The 23,150-nt window shown below is 48.2% G+C and overlaps 1 protein-coding gene across 1 annotated transcript in view; it reads left to right on the plus strand.

The window, feature by feature from the left end:
* BMAL1 (basic helix-loop-helix ARNT like 1) overlaps window positions 1-23,150 on the plus strand; it is a 58,401-nt gene that overhangs the window by 27,198 nt on the left and 8,053 nt on the right. The window contains exons 2-15 of the mRNA XM_066583570.1: window positions 2,543-2,647; window positions 2,825-2,972; window positions 7,079-7,099; window positions 8,803-8,847; window positions 9,671-9,706; window positions 10,250-10,407; window positions 12,354-12,433; window positions 15,291-15,383; window positions 16,404-16,521; window positions 18,068-18,217; window positions 20,206-20,452; window positions 20,575-20,681; window positions 22,441-22,591; window positions 22,723-22,811. Of these exons, the coding sequence (XP_066439667.1) occupies window positions 2,833-2,972; window positions 7,079-7,099; window positions 8,803-8,847; window positions 9,671-9,706; window positions 10,250-10,407; window positions 12,354-12,433; window positions 15,291-15,383; window positions 16,404-16,521; window positions 18,068-18,217; window positions 20,206-20,452; window positions 20,575-20,681; window positions 22,441-22,591; window positions 22,723-22,811 (1,435 nt within the window). The 5' untranslated portion in view covers window positions 2,543-2,647; window positions 2,825-2,832. The remainder of the gene's footprint in view (window positions 1-2,542; window positions 2,648-2,824; window positions 2,973-7,078; window positions 7,100-8,802; window positions 8,848-9,670; window positions 9,707-10,249; window positions 10,408-12,353; window positions 12,434-15,290; window positions 15,384-16,403; window positions 16,522-18,067; window positions 18,218-20,205; window positions 20,453-20,574; window positions 20,682-22,440; window positions 22,592-22,722; window positions 22,812-23,150) is intronic.

Raw genomic sequence — 23,150 nt, forward strand, 5'->3', positions numbered from 1 at the left:
TATCCATAAGTGATGCCATAAACAGCCACCGCCTCCGTCTCTACTGACCATTCACACCAGGGCTGTCAAACTTGTTTTCACCAAGGGCCACATCAGCGTTGGGATTGCCTTCATAGGGCCGGTTGTAAAACTGCATAGTAATAGTAACCAAAATAGTAGCCCCTGTAGCAATGGTGGCCCCCATAGTAGTCCCAGTAGTAACCCCCCCCCCCCCCCCTTCTATTGACCTATGGCCAAGCAGCATTCCACTTCCCCCAACTTGCACCTCCGGTCCGGGGGCAGCTGCTGAGTCTGTGACCTCTGACCTCTCCTCTCGGTGCCTGCACGGCCAACAGGACGGTGCACACAAGCGCCAGGGGGGATCGGTCTGCGGGCGCAGACTCTGCACTGCCACCGGACCGGAGCTGCAGGCTGGGTGAGTGGGATACCTGTCAGCTTGCTGCAGGCCAGTGGGCCACATCCAATGAGGTGGTGGGCCGGATTTTGTCCAGTCCTTGATTGATGTGTATTGGACCGAAGACCTGCTGTAATGGCTGTACCTGGGATACTGCTTTGGTCCATGAAACAACACTTACCACTTACACTGCTGGGACCTCCAGTGAGTACAAGAATGGGGGTCCCAAGATCCCCGTTAGAACGGATCATGCATGCTCACCACCACTACATTCCCTGTCCCCAAGACTGAATGCAGAAGACCCTCGGATATCCCCCACCTAGATGGTGAACGGAGCTGTACTGCCCCTGCATGACCACCAGTGGGCGACTCGGGACCCCTGCTCTTCTGATCGGTGTGAGGTCAGCAGTTGAAGACCCCAGACCGCCCCCATGAGGGCAATGAACACTATTCTATGAGGAACACCAGATTGGACTTTTTCTTCCAAAGCTACAAAGAAACACGTGGGATAATTTGGGGACATTTTTCACCTCTCTGCATCGAGGTCCTGAGTTGATGTTGGGGACCCCCAGTGCCAACATGGTCCGTGTCTCCTGGGCTCTCCGAGGGTTTCTTCTCGCACATGTCGCTGTAGGGGCGCGCTCACACGGCGTACCTTCTGGACGGACTACAATGTAAACCCCATTGTTTTGACTTTCCTTCACCCGTGTGATCGCGCCCTAAAGAGACTGATGCAATGCGCCTCTGGGAAATGGAAAACGGTGCAGCGGCTCCACGGCGCCACCTATCTGAATACCCGTCGCCATTGTTTTCTACGGTACTAAATACTCCTATGGTTTCTCTTCACTGGCATTCGTGTTATGAAGGTCCTGGCGGTTGGGAGACTTGGTCACATGACCACTTGGCATCACCCGCCACGATTCTTTTCAATACCTGTCGCTTCTGTACAGAACTCTGCCAGATGAAGGCGCTGGCGCGGCACCGAAGCGCAGCTATTCCCCGATCTCCAAGTGTCTCCACCGATTGGAAGGCGGCTTCCCTACAAGTCAGTGACCGACCTTCTAACAGGCCATGTAATATGACTGGCAATATGAGCCAGAATGGAAGACTTCTCTCCATTCTCTCTGTTGTTGAAGGCAATCTACTGATCCCTGTTATCAGCCGTTTCAAGAAGCATGTAGGTGGAATATAGTTTATTTCAAATGGCTCAGGCTCTTTACAGCCATGGGTCTCGTGGGTCTCGGGCTGCCGCTGAAGTCTCCTATGCTCATGTATGTAGCTGTAGGGGGTTTCTCCAGTCACTGTTGGTCCCCGATGCCTCTTGATGCAGTGCTATAGATTTTATGGGGCCTTTGGGACAGATTTTACATCGGCGCTCTGAAGCCTCAGGCTGCACCTCCTCTCATGATGTAGAAGTCGTACAATAGGCATTACTTGTGCATGTAAGGTTTTTATATCCCCATTTGGACCCCATGTTCTTGGCCAGCCTGGAATCGCCAGCAAGTGGGAAGAGTCGATTTAGTGTGACCGGAAAATCTTGCTGCTCCGTGACTCACAGGAGACGTTTGGTTCAACCTGCTGCAAATCTGTATTTAGGACTTGTGTGTTGTCCCCTGTAGACTGTTCATGAGATCTGCCCCTACTCCGCACCTCCAACGGGCGTCATTGGGGGTAGCAGAAAAAATAAGTGTTAAATGGTTATAAATTCTCCCAGCATCCCCTGCTTGTTCAGTGTCTGCACAGGGGAATCCGGGAAGTGCAGCCGGCTCAGGTAGGAAAACCCAAGTGGCAACCGACGTAATTGTGCGTGCACATGATCATCGTAGTTATGTGGGTTGTCTGCTGCCAGGTAAATCTAGTGATAAATGGCACCCATATGGGTGATCCTGTAGCACACATACTGGACCAAATCCTCCAGAGCGAGCGCCATTATTTTTGTCGTTTCTCATTTTCTTTCTCTCTTCCCTTTTCCCTCTTTTGGGCTTGTTCGCCGAGTGGAATTTTGTGATACGTTTTGGCACAGATTCCAGGTCCCATCCCTTACAGCGGGCATCCGCATCTATGGGGGTCGCCGGGCACCTCTTGTATGGTCTGCTTACCTAGAAGTACATCAGATGTCACCTAACCATTTGTGTTCTTCTCTTTCAGTAATAGACGCCGAGACCATGATTAGCAGATGACCGTCTTACAAGCCTCCAAAAAACAAGGGTTTCTCTCCTGTGGCTTCTAATCCAACTAGACCGAATCTTTTAGGTAAGTGTTCTCAATAGCTGAGGATTGTGTCCCGTCATTATATAACCGGCCGTCATGTATCATGTGACATGGAAGATGTCCTGATACAATGTAACCGTATACTCTTGTATAATCACTCCTCTTCATTCTTTTTTTTTTTTGTCTTCCCATTTTTGCTTCTGCGTTCCTCTACGTCAGATGTACCAATGGCTGACCAAAGAATGGATATCACTTCAACTATTAATGACTTCATCTCCTCGGGTCCAACTGACCTCATATCTAGCTCCCTCAGCACAGGCAGCATGGAGTGCAACCGCAAGAGGAAGGGGAGTCTAACGGATTATCAGTAAGTGGCATCCTGCAAGTACTGGGGAGGTTCTGGTTTGGGGAAAGCTGCAGGACCTTCAACACTGCGGCTGGCGGGGTGCGGGGTCTTGGGGCGGCTGTCGGAGTGCGGCGTCTTGGCGCGGCTTTCCTAGCTCTACCCAGTCGTAAAGTGATCTGCGCCTCCCTTTTCTATCGCTGCACTACTAGACAGGTTTTGGGATAGTTCAGTGACCACTTACATGACAGGGGGAGTCGCTAAACTTTACAAGACTTTTTAAGAGGAACTTACTAAGGGGGTATTTTTATACAAGGCGTAGTATGTTGCTGTAAAATGCGCAAAATATATTCCCTCTTAATAAATTTGGGGACCTCTGCCTCTCTGGGCAGCAGAGATTCAAAGCAACACCTTTTCCCAAACACTCATGAAGCTGACCTCTTTAAGACGCGGGTCGTAAGGGCGCCTTCACACTTGCGCCAATCACACAATTTTCACGCACCATGAGAGTGAAAACGCAGAATTCTGAAACCAATGGATTCGTTCTCCTTTGCATAGTCTTCACTTCTGCGGTGCTGTGGGGAATAACTCCCAGCATGTCCGATCTGTCTGTGTTTTTGCTTTTTTTAATCTCTGCTCATGTTCTGCTATGGAGCCTCCTTTTAACCACATTACAAAACACGAACTTGATTTGCGAGAAAATCTCAAATGGCTGCGATGTTTTTGCAAGAAAAATCTTCACTGACTCTCAAATCACGGGAACAGACGCGTATTTTTTTCCCCGCGCCAAAATCACGACCGCCAGTGTGAGGGAGCCCTGAAGATGGCAACTTAGTTTTCTGTTGTGGTGAGCAGAGATGAGGGCTGCAGACTGCGCTGTCCGAGAGCTGGTCTAACATAATGAGCCTCCATGGGCCCGAGCGGCCGCCATCGTCCGGTGGTTCCTTACTAATTGACCGAATGTGACATTCTCATCATAAAGAGTCTTCTATGATGATTTATCTGGTTAATCCCAAACCGCCAATATTTGTGATTGCAGACAATTCAGAAGACGAGGGGTTACTAGTGGAAGCCCCCTTTGCCTATACGCCCCTATACGCTCCGCTGCTCATGGCATGTAGTTGCATCGGCTGCATTGCGCTATTCGTCAGCCTTCCTGCACTTTCTCAGGACACTGACTAACATTGACCCAGTATTGTCCCTGCAGGGGGTTCCATAAGGCCCCGTTACCGTTTATGTAACTGCTGCACATATACAGATTAAAGGTGTTATCTGGGAGAAGGTCACGGCGGAGTTATATAATCCTCTACTCACCAGCTTGTCCAGGACACAACCATCACTGGGCACATCCTCCTTGCACACTGATCTCGGTTACCAGCAGCAGGGATGGGTATACAAATGAGCCTATAATATATGTATGCAGGTGGTATATTGTTGGGTGCAGAGTAATGGCGGGCCCGGGTATAGATGAATATAGCCAACAGAGGAGCCCGGCGGAGCACCGCTGGGCATACAAGTGCGTTCACGGAATAAAGCACGACCGTGCAATGTTCTCAGACGTGGATGAATACTGGGCTGGTTTAGGTGTGACTGACCTACTACTCAGGTCAACCAGGGCTCAAGGAAACGTGCAGTAGTAGAGTAACGGGGGGGTGAAGAGAAACTGGGGCTCTGTTGGCAGGTGGTTGCTACACAAAGTGAGGTTGATGGTATAGATTAAAATATACATATATATATATATATATATATATATATATAAGGCATTAGGGTACATTCACATGAATTTTACATTAGGGGTTTTTTTGTTTGTTTTAAAAGATTTTTGGACCCAAAACAATTGGACTGAAAAATATCATCAGGTTTTAAACGGTTCTCTTCATCCGTACAATTTCCTTTTTAATCAACCGAATAGTCTGAGTCTACCCCACCCCCAAAAAATCATAGCATATCCTATCTTGTTGCAATTTTCGGCTTTAAGTTGCCCATTTTAAGTCGGTCGGTGCGATTTAAAGAAAAAAAAAAATTGCGATCTGCTTTTAATGTATGTAACCCTAGAAAGTGTGCAGAAGCTTCAGTCCCATCATACGGCCCTTTATGGGTTGTTGTGTGTGTTTTTGTTAAAAAAAAAAATCGTGCGAAATGCATGAAAATCTCACAAATTTACATAAAAATTGGTCCGATTTATTCTCCGTTAATGTGAATCTACCCTTCCTGTGGTATAAAAGCCCAGAACATCCAAGCTGCTTGTCCAGTTAGGTCGCTGTAGGGCTGGCCGGACTCTGCATTGGGATTGGTTGCAGCTTCTCATTTTCACCTGAGCGGAAAATGGGGGCAGCTTGACAGAATGAGGCGATCACATGATCTGATTGCATCTGGGCCAACTGATTGGATACATAGCGGAGCGTGTAATGAGGCTAATAGTGACTCTACCCCCTGGCATCCTTGTCCTCTGAGGGGGCGCTCCAGAGAGTTGCACACTTCCCCACTTTAGCCTATGTAACGCCGCGGTCTTGTATTCTAGTTCCCCCATCCGAGTAGCGGCAGCCTCACATTGTCTGAACGCGCTGGAACAATAAGCTTCCTTCTTTAAGCGAGTCGTGAGGTTTCTTCCTTCTGTAGCAGCTGACAGACGAGAACTTTCTGATTGTCGGGGGGGGAAATTATTCATCGTGCTTTCCCTAGAAAGATGCGTCTTACGGACGGCGGCGTCGCGTCTTACGGACGGCGGCGTCGCGTCTTACGGACGGCGGCGTCGCGTCTTACGGACGGCGGCGTCCCCATGGGCTTCCTTTTATCATGGCGACTGCAGCGTTCGTGGATTTGGCTTTGTTCATATACATTGTACTTCTATACATGTAAGTGATCCTGGCCGCAGGACGTGCCGCTCGTAGGCATCGAGTGACTGGATGGGCATTCACTCCAATGTCCGTGGGCACTGAGGCCAGAAAATGGATTCCAGGAGGTAGGGCGGAGGGGATTTTTATTTTTCCCTTTTAGCTGAGCCTTCATGTGCTTTACGGCCGCACCGCCTGCCCAGCAGATCAACGTGCAGAAAAACGCCTGCGCGTGCAATAGATTAGGTAGTAGGATTTATTTTTTTCCTGCATGCCATGTGCAAGTGCTCCTTTTTGGTTTTGTTTTAAATGGGGCTTTACATTCCAGCAGCCCTGGCCTCCGTATGTGTTTTCGCTCCATTACCCGCAGGTATACAGAATTATCGGCAGCGTTGTCTACATTATGTGCAATGACCCTTACAGGTCTAAAGTATTGTCCAATTATAGTGCCCATATAATAGTACTGTAAATAAAGCCAACGACTCTGCTTATACCACCCCCACAATGGGGCGCGCGCCACCCCCCCACAATGGGGCGCGCGCCACCCCCCACAATGGGGCGCACACCACCCCCCACAATGGGGCGCTCACCACCCCCCACAATGGGGCGCACACCACCCCCCACAATGGGGCGCACACCACCCCCCACAATGGGGCGCACACCACCCCCCACAATGGGGCGCACACCACCCCCCACAATGGGGCGCACACCACCCCCCACAATGGGGCGCACACCACCCCCCACAATGGGGCGCACACACCTATACTAGGGTATAATGCGGCTCAGTGGCTAGCACGGTTTTGCAGCGCTGTGATCGCCATAATTTATATGCTCTGCCCATACTTCTTTCTTTTTTGTTTTGTTTTTCTGGGTTCTTCTGTTTCCTCTCATACATCTGTATGAGCCACATAATGCCTAAAACACAACTGAGCCGTACGGGGAATTATTACTATAGCGCTTCAGTATCTAAATCATGTCCCCAGTAGTACCAATAACAAGCCTTCCACACATTGCCATCATGCGCTGCTTAAATAGTAGGCCTTACAATGCTAAAGGCATGCAAATACTGCTGCTACATCGTGCCCAGACAATGGTGCCATACCTCACCCACATCCAGACCTCAGTGTCCAGATAGCCTCTGTGTAGTGGGCAGCGGGCACAGGAGATCACAGATGGGACTGATGGCCTTCAGTGGATCGGCTCCCGATCCGAGGTTTACATGACAGTGAATTCCTGTTCTAGTTGTGGGATTGCCGGCTCAAACTCGTGTTAACCCCTTGTCATCTTCTCTTTCAGGCTTGACGGCTTTTCATTTGAGTAAGTATGTTTTAAAATTCTACCATTTTTGGGTTTCGTTTTCCCATTTCTGCCCCAATATGGTGTTAAATGGTGGTACATTGGATGATGTAATCTCTGGTCCAAGGGGACAACATGACTTCCTATGAGCAGAGTACAGTGGGGTTAAACAGGTTGAACAGGCTGATACTTTGCCCCCCTGCTGATGTTGGCATCTCTTTACTTGTATAAACCTGGCCCTACAATTGTGGGGCTCCATGTGAGCGGGCATTCCATCCAACAAGAACCCCATCCACTCAGGGGCTTTCAGTTTTCGTTGCCAAGTACTATATGAAGCGGTCGCAAAATCGACCAGGGAGCCCCAAGATGCCAGCTGTGGGGGGGTCTATCATTTGTAGGCACATTCCTAGATCTAGGCATAGATGGAATGGAGGTCCTTGAAGCAGAACCGAGAACTCTAAGAAATGGCATCCTTGTTAGAGAAGGATAATACAGCGGTTATCAAGGCCTCAGATAAAGGGGGGGGGGGGTGAGGTCCTTCTAAATCATGGGGAGTATATCGGTCTACCCTGAATACACCGGGTGGAAATGTCATCCTGGAGAAGGATCCTACTGTTGTGTCTTGGAAGAAATAAAGTATCTTGCCAAGAGGCCTTCATGAAGGGTTAATATCTATAAACAATAGGGCCTGAAGCCATTAAAGGGGATACATTTACTGAAGACTGTGGGGTCACCTTAACGCTCCTATATTTGTAGCGGAAGAGCTTTTGTGATTATTGAGGGTTTCTATAGACTCCCCTGCAGGCTTGATATAAAGTATAAGGATATCTGAGGAGGACTGACTTGCAGGTGTTTGATATACATCGGGTCTGGAAAGTCACCCCTTTTTTCTTGTGCAGCGTTTGGCCATCCTTCAGTTCCCCATGATGACTGCGAGCCGCACATTACAAATATTAGGACATTATTAAAAATGAAAACTAATATTTTGCCTTTAACAGAAGTATTCACACCCTCTGGTTTGACACTTGTAGCCATGGGGCTCCCATTTCTCTTTACCATCTTCGAGATGTTTGATTGGAGTCCCCTGTGGTCGATTCAGCTGATGAGAGAGAATTTTAAAAGTTACCTATGTCAATTTGGTGAACCTCTTTTGTTTTCTCAGATGTAATCAAATGTCACTCATTCGGGGTGTAATAGAGCATCTGACAGAGATGGGTTCCTACATCGGGCCGTCCTTGTCAGGGCGATGACTCTATTCATCTTAGCAATAAGAGGAGGATCATCCGGGGTCTGTGTATATTATCTCCTCTTGTATCTTGGATACTTTATGTAAAGTTGTGTAGCCTGCAGTAGTTGGACATTTTGAGATACTTTTTAAGCATATATAATAGAGGTTATATTTGTAGGCTTGTTCCCTTCAGGGAGGGTGTAATTAGTAGGAAAAATAGCCAGAGGATGTCCTTTAATCAGTGAGTGTACCCTCGTTAAACCCTCCAGTACAAGCTTCAGGCAACACAATGTATCAGCCAGGTGTGAAAAGTCCAATTAGTATGCTAAATACTGGCGAGGGCAAAAGAAAAATGTCTCCCTCACTGCGTGCGGCCCTCCAGCGCATCGGGGTGTCCTCATGGGTTCTATGTAACAGGAATCTTAATATCTGTACAAGGATGCAGGGCAGGACCTTCACCCGGAGTCACTGGTGGCTTTTCTTTTCTCTGTTCTAGTCATGGGGAAGGCATGGACACGGATAAAGACGATCCGCACGGGATGTGAGTAGACGTCTCTCTATATCATATAATGCCTTAAAGCGAAAGTAACATCAGAAAATGTAACTCTTTTATATTTTTATATTAATGTTGGGTTGTTTTTAATTCTTTTAGGGTCATAATGTATAATTAAAAATAAAAAATCCTAACCTTTCTGCAGTTCTCCCACTGACCATTAAGCCTAATGCTAGTCTGTCCTGTCCTGCAGAGAAGACTACTTGACAGACAATTATCACAGGCAGGATTACACTGAGACGTAACACTTATAGAAAACACAGAAGCCACATTCACAATGGGTGATGTCACAGCTCACCTCCTCCCCCTTCCTGCACAGGTCACATAGCATGCCCCTAACACACTTTCATAGAGGTCTGTGTATCGGGCCCATGAGGCTGCTGTAAATCCTCTCTGTGCTGCTGACTGCAGGTCAGGTAGATGGCTGCCCCCGTAATCATGGAACAGATTATAATCAAAAAATAGGATTGCATGAAACTGGCTGTATTCATTTAGACAGAATTAAAAACCTCCATTCTTTACACTGCAGGATCCGTTAGGAGAATGGAAGAAGAAAAAGTAAAAATTGTAGCATCCTATACCTAAACTGCCATAAAGCCAGACCCTCCTTATAGATGTGTTTGGGGGTCCTGTAGGGAATTCAGTGTTTCCCATACAGTGTCGTCCCCCCACACACACACACGTAATAAGAGGGACACTAACACATAACAGGTCATCGCTGGACGTAACGTGCGGTCTGGTTGTGTAAAAAATAACATCTGCTTCCTCATTTACAAGGCGTTTTGTTTTTGCTTTTTTTCTCTATTTTTAGGTTAGAATACGCAGAAGGTCGGATAAAAAATGCAAGGTAAGATTTTACACTTAATGGGCTTTTTAAGGGAAATACTACGGATATCCTACCCTCAGGATCCGTCATCAATAGTTGATCAGCTGGGGTCTGCTACTTACGACCATGACCAATCAGCTGATCGGACACCCACTGTCAGCACCGCTACACTCAGCGGTGTGGAGCGGAAGCAGTTAGCTCTGAGCGCTGTGTAGTGGCCGGCACGTGTAACTGCAGGTGCAGCTCCCATTGGTTTTAATGAGCGCTCCATATGGGTCTTAGCGGCTGCTTCCACTCCATACCACTGTGTATAGTGGCACTAACAGCAGGCGGGGTCCCAAGTGGCAGACTGAAGGAGAGCAACTATTGATGACCCGTCCTCAGGGGTATCCTGGGAAAACCCCTCTAAGGTAGCTGTAAGCTGAATGTCAGCGCAGTCTATTTGTAGCATTCTCTGTTGGGGGGGCAGCCATGTTGGTTCCCTCTATTTACCTGCAGCCAGGCTGTATAGAACATCTGTGGTTCTGAAGACCCCGTCTAACGATGCCGGCGTTCTGATTACAGGGAGGCTCACAGTCAGATTGAGAAGAGGCGTAGAGACAAAATGAACAGCTTCATCGATGAGTTGGCTTCTCTGGTGCCCACGTGTAACGCCATGTCTAGGAAGCTGGACAAGCTGACCGTACTGAGAATGGCCGTACAGCATATGAAGACTCTGCGAGGTGAGGAGGGGGCTGCAGGTTATTATTTAACCCCTTGAGGACCCTTTTCCCTCGCTGTAGGAGGGCTTGTAGTTTGCGGGATGAGTTGTATGTTTTAATGGTACTATTATACTATATAATGTACTGAAAAGCGTATAAAAACTTTCTAAATGGGGAGTTGGGGGGGGTCTAAGTTCTGTTGTCTTTGGGTGCATCTCATGTCAACGGCGTACACACCGCCACAATAACTATATCCTATGGGTCAGTATGATTTACTACGATGCCAAACTTATATAGTCTGTGTTTTTGGGTTTTTTTTGTTGTACGACTTCTTTAAACTTAATTTCTTTTAATTATCTTCTGTCGCCACTTTCTGTCAGCCATTGGGCTTATTTACACGAACGTGTATCGGCTGGCGGTTTCACGGCCGGATGATATACGCTTCCATTTAAGCAGTCGTGTGTGTCTCACCCCCCCCCCCCCCCTTCCCTCCCACTCACCGGCTCTGTCTCTCTCCTCCCCCCTGAGTGGTTTGCAATGGGAGAGGGCGGAGCTAAGCTCCACTCTGTCCCGCCCACTCCCATTGCTGGCTGTGGACACGGGGAGGGGGCGGGAGCTTAGCTCTGCCTCATCCTGCCCACTCCCATTGCAAATCGCTTGGAGGGAAGGAGAGAAGCAGAGAGCCGGTGAGGGGAACTGTTTAGACGGAAGGGTATATCGGACGGCCGCTGTACGCTCGTGTTAATAAGCCCATAACTTTATTTTTCTGTCGCCGTAGTTGTGCGGGGGCTCCTTTTTGCAGGACATCATGCAGTTTCTATTGGTACTATTTTGGAGTACATACGACTTCTTGACTGCTTTTATTAGGCCTCATGTCCACGGGCAAAAGAAGAATTAAAATCCGCAGCAGATTTTAACTCTTCTCCTGCCCGCAGATCCGCACCCCATAGGGATGCATTGACCACCCGCGGGGTAGATAAATACCCGCGGATGGTCAATAAAAGGGATTTTTAAAAAAATGGAGCATGAAAAAATCTGGACCATGCTCCATTTTCGTGCGGGTCTCCCGCGGGGACGGCTCCCGCGGGCTTCTATTGAAGCCTATGGAAGCCGTCCGGATCCGCGGGAGACCTAAAATAGGAATTTAAAAGAATTTACTCATCCGGAGCGGGCGGGGAAGGTCTTCTCTTCCTCACGGCCGGATCTTTCTTGCTTCGGCTCGGCAGATGTGCCCGGCGAATGCGCGCGGCACGTCGGCGACGTGCCGCCGGCGTAACGAGTTCATCCGCCGGCCGAAAAAGAAGATCCGGCCGTGAGGAAGAGAAGACCTTCCCGGACCGCTCCGGATGAGTAAATTCTTTTAAATTCCTATTTTCAGCGCTCATGTCCGCGGGTCAGGAGGGACCCGCTGCAGATTCTCCATGGAGAATCCGTACCGGGCCTGATTTTCCCCGTGGACATGAGGTCTTATATTGTTTTTTCTTGGTGACTGCGTGATCAAAACAGCACAATTGTGGCAGATAGGTGTGTGTGTGTGATTGATTCCGTTCACACTGTGTGAGGTAAGTAATGTATTACTTTGATAAAGCGAACTTTCATGGAAGCGGCAATTTCAAAATGTGTTTTTATTTAGATTCTTTGATTTATAAATATTGCAAAAGTTTTTCAAACTACTTTTTTTTTTAAAGTTTTTAAAGTTTTACTTTATTTTTTGTCTGTGTTTGGTCACAGCGCTCAGCCATTCATTGAATTTGATGAATGGCTGAGCGCTGCCTGTGATTGGCTGAGTGCTGTTTTTCTTAACGCTGCGAGGCCTGAGTGCGCACAATGAGTATGAAATCATTGGTTTCATAATCGTGCGTCTTCACTCACTCTCACATCGCAAGAAAGCCTACCGCTGGTGGTTGGAGCCCTCGGGGTCAGCGGAGCTTTCACTTAACAACTTCTCTCATTTCATCTCTCCACAGGTGCCACAAATCCGTACACAGAAGCCAACTACAAACCCTCATTCCTGTCCGATGATGAGCTGAAGCACTTGATTCTCAGGGTAAGTGACGAAATGGCGCAGATCAGGGAGTCTTGGCGGTTCACTTCCTGCGTCTCATTCTTAATCTACAATTGGAGGAGACGGAGCACAAAAACTGCTTTTATTATTGCTTAACTGTAAAACTGACTTCTGTAAAGTGAATGATCTCATTTAATTTGGTAAAGGGATTGAATCACTGAATAAAGTTGTCTCCTGAGACGAGATCTCTGGGGTTGGCATTTTATGTAAGTTGCATCTTGTATTATACTCCAGAGCTGCACTCACTATTCTGCTGGTGGAGTCACTGTGTACATACATTACTTATCCTGTACTGATGCTGAGTTACATCCTGTATTATACTCCAGAGCTGCACTCACTATTCTGCTGGTGGAGTCACTGTGTACATACATTACTTATCCTGTCCTGATCCTGAGTTACATCCTGTATTATACCTCAGAGCTGCACTCACTATTCTGCTGGTGGAGTCACTGTGTACATACATTACTTATCCTGTACTGCTCCTGCGTTACATCCTGTATTATACTGCAGAGCTGCACTCACTATTCTGCTGGTGGCGTCCTTGTATAACACAGGATATAACTCATAAGTAATGTATGTACACAGTGACTCCACCAGCAGAATAGTGAGTGCAGCTCTGGAGTATAAGACAGGATGTAACTCAGGATTAGTACAGGAGAAGTAATGTATGTACACAGTGACTCCACTAGCAGAATAGCGAGTGCAGCTCTGGAGTACAATAAAGATACGTGATGTATTTATGAAGTGACTCAGCTTTAATAAGCAGACTGTCTTGCAGAAGACCTTTCCCTTTGTTCTATAGACAGCTATAAGACGTCTGTCGTCTGTACAGCGGAACAAACTGTACAGAATGAGCCCGGACATGTACGTTGTCTTAGAGGACAGACCTGTAATACACGTCGGCTCTGATGTCCTGCGCCGGGCTGTATGGAAGCCTCCCCTCTATCAGCCCAGCGTCTCTTGCAGAGGGGCAGAGCGCTCCACATGATGCCCGGCTGCAGCGCTGGGCACGGGGTTTATTACCGGCTTTCTGTGTGGTGTTTCCATCGTAGAGAGGAAATGATCTAACATTGGGCAGCTGGCAGCGATGAGTCACTGGGTGTGCCTACAAGACATGCCCAACACGAACAACAGCATTGTGCACCCGTCTGAGAACATCTAGCTGGAGTGGTGCAGCTGAAAATAAAGGCTTTATGTCAATGGGATTTCGTTATTGTAGGATTTTAAAAGGGTTATCTCCCGAAAATCATTGAGGAAAAGTTCCTAATTTCTGACACTGGGCCTAGTATCGTTTCCCCGCTCGCTTTCCCTGAAAGTGGCAAGCCTGGTGCAGAAGGCTGAAAAGTTGCAAAATTTTTGCACAAGCGGCCCTTGCACCAAATTATGCAACTGTTCTGCGCCGTTTTCCTGGAGTGAAGCCTTTTTAATGTCCACCTTTTTTTTTTCTAGTTTAATCCATAATTGTAAACCTTTTAGTATTCACACTTGAAGTTTTTGTCTGCAGATATTCCAGGACTGTTAGAATAGCGCCACCTACTGCTTGTGTTGTGTCCACCTCAGAAATTGTTCCGCCTGCTCAGTCTGGCTTCTCTCTGCTCCGCTGGGTATGTGGGGGGCTCCCTGGAGTGGTGAGCGGCCGCTTCAGAAGTCGCTGCGTCTTCTCGGATGTGATCATGCTGGAGCATTAATGGAGGTGGATTGGACTTGTGCTCTTCAATAGATACAGCAGGTGGCGCTATTTTAGCATTAGTCCTGGAATATCTGGGGATGGGAACGGTCTTTTTATTAGTGTAATTACAAGAAATGCTTAAAATTGTAGGATGGATTTAACTGTAATCTTATTTTGTGGGATAACCCTTTAAGCTTTGGGGAAACTGAAAAGTCTGAAAGTTCCATTTTCAAGATCTTGTCTTGCTGTCAGTGAATGGTAGCACTCGTGCTCATTGCTTTAACGGTGTACTGAACCCTGTTCCTCTATCAGCTCCGGAGGATCCGGTTGTCTTTATCACAGACAGACATCTAGATTAACTTCACGGAGGATTGTTTATCCTGGATACAGTTGTAACAAACCCTCAGCTGTGAGAAGTGTGAGGTCCTCATTCACTGACAGCAAGTGGAGATCTTGAAAATGGTGCAGAATTTAGACCACGTCCTATAAAGATGGCGACCGTTTCACTTTACAAAGATTAAAGGAGATGTCCCGAGGCAGCAAGTGGGTCTATACACTTCTGTATGGCCATAATAATGCACTTTGTAATGTACATTGTGCATTAATTATGAGCCATACAGAAGTTATAAAAAGTTTTATACTTACCTGCTCCGTTGCTGGCGTCCTCGTCTCCATGGTGCCGACTAATTTTCGCCCTCCGATGGCCAAATTAGCCGCGCTTGCGCAGTCCGGGTCTTCTCCTCTTCTCTATGGGGCTCCGTGTAGCTCCGCCCCGTCACGTGCCGATTCCAGCCAATCAGGAGGCTGGAATCGGCAATGGACCGCACAGAAGCCCTGCGGTCCATGAAGACAGAGGATCCCGGCGGCCATCTTCAGCAGGTGAGTATGAAGACGCCGGACCGCCGGGATTCAGGTAAGCGCTGTGCGGGTGGGTTTTTTAACCCCTGCATCGGGGTTGTCTCGCGCCGAACGGGGGGGGGGGGGGGTTTAAAAAAAAAAAAAAACCCGTTTCGGCGCGGGACATCTCCTTTAAGAGAAAAACCGTCAAACGCTCTGATCTCCTCCTACTAGGAAGGGATGTACGATGTAATGCGCTGGTGGAGCATGTATATACGGGTTATACCGACCGTCTGTGAGGGTCTCACCGCGTATATTTAATGTCTCTCACAGGCGGCAGATGGATTCCTCTTTGTGGTGGGCTGCGACCGAGGGAAGATCCTGTTTGTATCGGAATCGGTTTTCAAGATCCTTAATTATAGTCAGGTAAGAGCCGGTCGTTGCCCTCCGCAGCGTGCAGCATGTGCGCCTCGTTATAGTGTTGGGTGCGCTCTACACGCTGAATGTGTTTCCCCGAAAATAAGACACTGTCTTTTCATATTTTTGACACAAGAGGCACCGTGTCTTATTTTCAGGGCATGTCTTAATACTCCTCTCGCAGGCGGCGTCCCCGTCCCTCTCGCTGCTCTCCAGGCGCTGCGGCAATCTTCCGTGTCGTCCTCAGCGCTGACAGAGCATTCTCTTCTTGGTAACGCCTCCAGCCAGAGAATGCTGTGATTCTGGTTCAGGACCATTCTGTGAATGACCTTTTTTTTCCCCATGTAGTGTAGCTAAGGCTTATTTTTGGAGGAGGGCTTATATTTCAAGCCTTCCCAACCCCTGAAAATCAGGAGAGGGCTTATTATCAATGTAGGGCTTATTATCGGGGTGACGCAGTAGTTGCAAGTGGATCACATTGTAGTGACTTCTATTATTCCCTATGCAGGAAGCCTTTATATACAATGTTGCAGAAATTCCAACCTGTCGCTTTACTGACAGCCGCCCACAAATTTTAAAGGGGCAGTCTGACGTGATCAGCGCTCTCCAAAAATATTTAGACAGTCATGCTGTGCTCACGTTCCAGCGGTGCTCCATCTCTCGCAGCAGTCTTCTGCCAGCTGCAGGGGTGACGTCCTGTTACAGGGTTGTGCGGCCGCTGCAGCGGGTCACCGGCTGATCCTGACTTACATCCAGCCAGTATCTGGCTGCAGCGTGTCCCCGGGAACCGGAAGAAGAGTCCATGAGGAGACCGGCGCCATCCGAATAGGAGCTGCGGGGGAATCGAGTCTTTTCCCCCCAGACCGCCCCTTTAAGTATGTCGGCTTACAACGCGACCATGAACTTGGTTTGGTTTGAGCCTAACACGGACCATCCAGCTCTGGCCGACTCGCTGCCAATGCCACCAGGAGGGGGAGCTGCTGAGCTGCTGTGTAAACGGACTAATGATGTGAACCTTTCCTATTGCAGAATGATCTGATTGGACAAAGTTTATTTGATTACCTACATCCAAAAGACATCGCCAAAGTAAAGGAGCAGTTGTCGTCCTCGGACACGGCCCCCCGCGAGAGGCTCATCGATGCTAAAAGTGAGTGGGAGCTGGGGGCACTGGTAATATGGGGGTTCCGGGGGTCTATGATGGGATTCCATGAGAGCGGGCCGGGTCAGAGGCTCACACTATTGGATGACTGAAGATGAGGTGTAAATCTCTACCAGAGCCGCCAAAACACGTATGGTACCCCTAACCATGTGACACGGGGGCAGCTGAACCTTCCCGGTTACCCCTAAGCCTTGGTGACTGAGTCTTCTGCACCCTGGCATCTGACGGTGCGGGGAAAATAATTAAGATTGTAAGCTCTCAGACTGGCCCCCAGGGGACCTGGTGAATCCGCCTGTGGACCCGGAGCCAGAGTGGGTTCTCGCCCCCAGCCTTCACGAGCGACACGTAATGCGGTACACTCACTGCGCCACATACAGATGGGCAGGATACATTATCTCAGCCAGCCTACACCTCCGTATAACAGCCGGGCTAATATGTTTATATAGACACATCGGCTGGTGGAGGTCAGCCAGTATGACAAGCAACTTATCTTAATGGGGAGGTAAGCACGCTGCAAAAACTAATACAGAAGAGTAAACTTTATGACAACCAACAGCAGACGGCAGACGGAGGGCGGCCATTGACGAGAGCGCACAAACGCCAAATGAAGTTCTTCTTACTGCTTGCGATGCCATTGCTTTGCCGCCTCTGCAGGCCGGGACAGAACGGCTTCAGGTCGGAAACGGGTGTTGGTAAAAAGATAAAAACAATGAAACAGAATTCTCACTGCATGAATGAACGACCTGCAGGCGAATGAACGACCTGCAGGCGAATGAACGACGACTTTACCGTTTACTTTGAAGTTTGTGTACATTTTTTTTTAGAACGCCCTGTATTTCCATGTAGCCCCATGCAGTGAGCCCCATAATAAATGTTAGGTCTTAGCACCCCAGTTCGACATTGTCTGGCTGTTAAATGGGTTGTCTTGTTGTAAACTATTAATGGCCTCGCTGCAGGATATGTCATCAGTAGTAGATCAGCAGATGTCTACCGCCTGGGACCCCCAACAAAAAGCTATTCACTGGGTCAGTGTGCTTGTAAACTGTTGATTTTTGCAGTAAGCAGATGGCTCTGTTCTCATTGCAGTGGCCAGGCTTGGTATTACAGGCATTGAAGTGAATGGGAATTTTGCCTGTAATAATAAGCCTGGCCACTGCAATGCGAACGGAGCTGTCTGCTTGCTGCGGACACCACTGTGACGTGCGCTCATGCACTGCTCTGAACAGTTGACCTGCATGGTTCCCAGATGGCAGACTTTTGCCTATCTCAAATCTTGGCCATCGATCGTTTACAAGTGGACAACCCTTCTTAGTGATTTGTTTCAGCCTGTGTACCACCTTCCCGGCTGCTCCGATACTTTCAGCTTGTGTTCTGTTATCCGGTCTTGACCGATCCCGGCTCCAGTGCCGGTGATGATTGTGTCTGATCCAATAGGTTTTCTCCACCTGATGTATACTGCTGTATATAGTGTCTAGCTCTACAAATATGTGTTGGGAAAGAAAATAAACCACTTCTCCTGTCCGCTCCCCCGCAGCCGGTCTGCCGGTTAAGACTGACATCACCCCCGGGCCGTCGCGGCTGTGCTCCGGAGCCCGGCGTTCGTTCTTCTGCAGGATGAAGTGTAACAGACCCTCCGTGAAGGTAGAAGACAAGGATTTCCCATCCAACTGCTCGAAGAAGAAGGGTGAGCATGTCTGCCGGGTGAACGGGGGGCATGTGCCAGCTCGCTGCCTTCCTCTTCTATTGACATTCTGCCCCAACACTTCACAATCAGATGACCCTCCGGCCGCCTCGGTCAGCTGGTGGGTGGGTGCTGCCTGTCACTATAGGTCATGGTCCGTCTGTAGAGCTGCGACCGTTTCTTATGAGGAAGGAGTAAATCTTGTGATGCTTCCAGCATGTTGGAAGATCTCCGTAGAGTCACTATACCAGCTGAGCGTGCGGCGCTTGCTCTGATTGTTGCACTCAAATTAAAATGCTAATTCTTACCTTAATTTACACCTTTTTTTTTTCTTTTTTTTTGCTCCCATCTTGTTTCATAGTACAATAAGATCTGTGCAAAATACAAGGTGAGGCAAAAGTCTGGACACAACCTTTATACTCATATAATTAGAAGATTGACTTCCAATGTGTGAAAGTACGAAGTGGGAGGCGGCGGCATTGTTTGATGGGGGAGGCGGCATTGTTTGATGATGGAGATATTTGCTGCAGCCAATTTGAAATCTGGTGTATTAAATTGAGGTCACTTTTTCCAAATGGGATTAATTTAAATGGGCCCCAGAGATGCGCATAGAGCTCCAGTAGAATAGTCGCCGGACTTCACGCCATTTACACTTTTTTTTAATCTCTGGGGCCCATTGAACGTCTCGTCTGCAGAAAAAAAAATGCACAATATGGTTCACCTGAAATGGCAAATCCCACAGTTCCATGAAGTGAGATCACCTGCAGTTCTCTGGCGCGTTCACGAAGACTGGATTAAATGTTTAACCACGTGCATCCGGCAGAAAAGTGAACACCGTGTGCAGAACTTTGGGAAATGTTACCCTCACTTAACTCCTAAACAAGTAAAGATCGGGCAGAGCGGACACTTCAGTGCGTTCCTGAATAGATTCTATCCAAGACTGATATATCACATGACCCCCTCCCCATTTGAAAAGCTTAAGTTGAATTCAAAATGACCGATTTAAAAATGGCTGCTGAAAACTCCTCCCTCCCAATTGATACTTTCATACATTGGAAATCTTTTTTTTTTTTTTTTTACCTAATTACACTAGTTAAATGGGTGTGTCCGGACTTTTGCCTCACCCTGTATATACAGGGACACTTTTATTAATGGCTGCCCGTCAGAATTCTGACGTAGAAAAGTTGCACTTTTGTGGAAAATGGGCGGAGCTTTTGGAGGAGGTGCGGCCATAGTGGACTGATAGATTATATATAGTTTATGCCAGAGTCTGGTCCCCCCCCCCCCGACGTACATTTCTGTGTAGATGCACCTCGTATGAGGTGTTACTGTCTCCATATATCGGATGCATCGCGCCGGGGAGATTCTACTCAGATTGGTATTAGAAATGCCGGTTTAAGTAAAACTCTATGGGGAAAGTTTACAAGGAGAGAATCCACCTCCTTGAGACTTCTTTCAGATCAGACTCTCCTCTTACTGTTAGGCAACGGACAGTTGCAGGAGCCCTTCCCCACTCCAGAGCTGGTCCAAGAGGGGCAGGGGTCACACTGGCCGAGCCTGACCGGAGGGTTGGGTTTAGCAGAGCTGGTCCAAGAGGGGCAGGGGTCACACAGGCCGAGCCTGACCGGAGGGTTGGGTTTAGCAGAGCTGGTCCAAGAGGGCCAGGGGTCACACAGGCCGAGCCTGACCGGAGGGTTGGGTTTAGCAGAGCTGGTCCAAGAGGGGCAGGGTCACACAGGCTGAGCCTGACCGGAGGGTTGGGTTTAGCAGAGCTGGTCCAAGAGGGACAGGGGTCACACAGGCCGAGCCTGACCGGAGGGTTGGGTTTAGCAGAGCTGGTCCAAGAGGGGCAGGGGTCACACAGGCCGAGCCTGACCGGAGGGTTGGGTTTAGCAGAGCTGGTCCAAGAGGCACAGGGTCACACAGGCCGAGCCTGACCGGAGGGTTGGGTTTAGCAGAGCTGCTCTAACAAGGACTCTCTTGGTTTGCAGGAGACCGGAAGAGTTTTTGCACTATTCACAGCACTGGCTACTTAAAGAGCTGGCCGCCCACCAAGATGGGGCTGGATGAGGACAACGAACCCGACAGCGAGGGCTGTAATCTTAGCTGCCTTGTAGCCATCGGCCGCTTACATCCGCACATAGTACCGCAGCCCGCAAATGGGGAGATCCGAGTCAAGTCCACGGAGTACGTCTCGCGGCACGCAATTGACGGGAAGTTCGTGTTTGTAGATCAGAGGTAAGCCTTGCAGGGGATTGTCTTGATGGCTGAGGAGGCTGAACAGGGTGACACTTATACCTACAGGAATATGGAAGCCTTGTGGTGGTCGGCGGTTTGACTACCATTCTTTTATGTTACAGGGCGACCGCAATTTTAGGGTACTTACCACAAGAGCTTCTAGGGACATCGTGTTACGAGTATTTCCATCAAGACGACATCGGGAATCTCGCAGAGTGCCATAGACAAGGTAATGCCTTCAGGGCTACAAGGGTCATAGAAGGTTGCAAAAACCTTCCCGAAACAGCGCCACACCTGTTGACAGGTTGTGTCTGGTATTGCAGCTCAGCTTCACTGAAGTGAATGCCGTTGAGTTGCAATACGTAGAACAGACCGTTTACATCCTCGGTTGTGTTTTGTAAATTAGCATTTTACTCCTTTCACTATTCATGTGTACATCGATCACAGTAACCCCTTAGTGATGGGCACTAATTTGGCCCAAAATGAGCAACAATTTTTGGGAGATTTTCATCTGCTTTTCAGAAGCCATAACTTTTAACTTTTTCCCATGTCGGTGCCATAGTACGGATTGTGGGAGGAGGGGGGGGGGGCGTTGTCGTTTCCTCTTTTGGGTACATATAATGTGTTAAAAAATAAATAAATAAAAAATTTTTTTTTTATTTTTTTTTTAGAGCAAGGGGATAAAACCTAAATTCTGCCGTAGTGGGTTGCGTGTTTTTTTTGTGTTGGAGTTAATCATGCAGCATAATTGACACTTTTTCTTTCTTGCGGGTCAATTTGATTACGATGACACTAAAATTATTAATTTAATTTATTCTAGGTTTTTCCAGAATATAACCCCTTATTTTGATTTCTAAGTCCCCTGGACCGCCCCCTGTGAGGGCTGGTTTTGGCGTGGCCAGCTGTAGTTTTTATTGGCAGAATGTTAAGGTACATGCGGCTTTTTTTAATCACCTTTTTTATTGCGTTTTTTTTGGGAGGCAAAACAAACAAACTAAGGATTTTCCCTCGTCTTCCCTTTCTTGTGGGAGTTGTATTATTCCTAGCAGTTTTTGCTATGCACAATATAGTGTGTACAGGTAGTTATCGACGCCATGACACCAAATATGTGGGATTTCTTTTTCTTTTATATGTAAATGGGAAAAAATGGTGCAAAAAAGGGATTTCTTTCTTTTTTTTCTCCCCCCCCCCCCCCCCCCCCCTTTTTTTTTTTTTGTGTCCCTGTAGGGCAGGAGTCTCCAACTCCAGTCCTCAGGGACCACCAACAGGTCATGTTTTCAGGATATCCTATAGTAAGAACCCCTGTGGCAATGTCAGAGTCACCTGTGCAATACGGAGGAAATCCTGGAAACACGACCTGTTGGGGGTCCCTGAGGACTGGAGTTGGGGAATGCTGCTGTAGGGGACTTGAACCATAACTGTGATCGCTATGATACATCGCAGCATATAGGTGGTTACCGGCGCTGTTGTAGCGGGAGGCTGACTATCAGTAACAGCCGGCTCTCACTGCTGGATGGCGCAAGCTCAGCTTCTGATCCCGCGCCATCCACGGCGTTGCGTTAAGTACCCCGCAGCCAGGATGTTAGCTTGCGTCCTGTAGCATTAAGTCTTGGACAAACCCTTTAACCCCTTATCTATTGCCCCATCCTCAGGATAGATGTCAGTAGTTGATCGGCAGGGGTCCGTCATTCAGGATCCCACCGATCAGCTATTGGTGACCTATTCTGAGAATTAGCCCTACCTGACTGCAGTCATTGCCGTGATGTGATGTCCGGTTTTACCTTCAGGGTATATTCACACCCGGCAGATCGGGTTTGAGAGATGTTATGCGACTTGCATATCCTATTAGTGTTGGGGTTTCCAACCGGCGCATGGATTCTACAAACCCCATTCAGATAAGACAGTCGCATGGGTTTCTGCATTAACCCTTGGTGTGGATCTCCGCTTCCGGCGCAGCTTCTGTGATTTACGGCTTTTTCTCCTTTCAGTGTTACAGACCAGAGAAAAGATAACCACAAATTGTTACAAGTTTAAAATCAAAGACGGCTCCTTCATCACCCTGAAGAGTCGCTGGTTCAGTTTCATGAACCCTTGGACCAAAGAAGTGGAATACATCGTCTCCACCAACACCGTTGTATCGTAAGTGCGATGTGGCTCTATCCGGTGGTGACGCTTTTATTCGGGGGTTGTGTCGAAGCTGCTGATTGGCTCTCTGTAACCCCACTGGGATTTACATATGAAGGTTCATTAACCTCTTCATTTCATTGCAGAACGAACATTCTAGAAAGCGCCGATTCGGCCTTCTCACATCTGTCCGCCTCCCCACCCAGCATGGATAGCGTCCTGCAGTCTGGAGAGGGTGAGTAAGGTCCCTTTATGAGGTCGCTGCCGCCCAGAAGTCTTGGAGGGTGGAAGGATTTGGGGCTTTTTCACACGTCTGCAAAACGTAAAGAAAACCGTTTCCGTTTTGCAGCCGATTGATAGAAGTTTCAGTTTCTGTATTTTCTGTCTCCGTTCCCATTTTCACAAGCTGCTCGGTTCCATTTACAAAAACAGAATGCAAGCGGATCCATTTTTTTCTTGCATCATCATCAATGGAAGACGGATGAAATTGGAAAGCTTTTCACTTTGGTTTTGTTCCCTGAACACCACGGCTTTTTATGCTCCCGCCTGGACAGCTGCATGCTGGTGGCTCCAG

Source organism: Eleutherodactylus coqui, chromosome 11 (assembly GCF_035609145.1).
Source record: "Eleutherodactylus coqui strain aEleCoq1 chromosome 11, aEleCoq1.hap1, whole genome shotgun sequence".
In the NCBI taxonomy this organism is placed as follows: domain Eukaryota; kingdom Metazoa; phylum Chordata; class Amphibia; order Anura; family Eleutherodactylidae; genus Eleutherodactylus; species Eleutherodactylus coqui.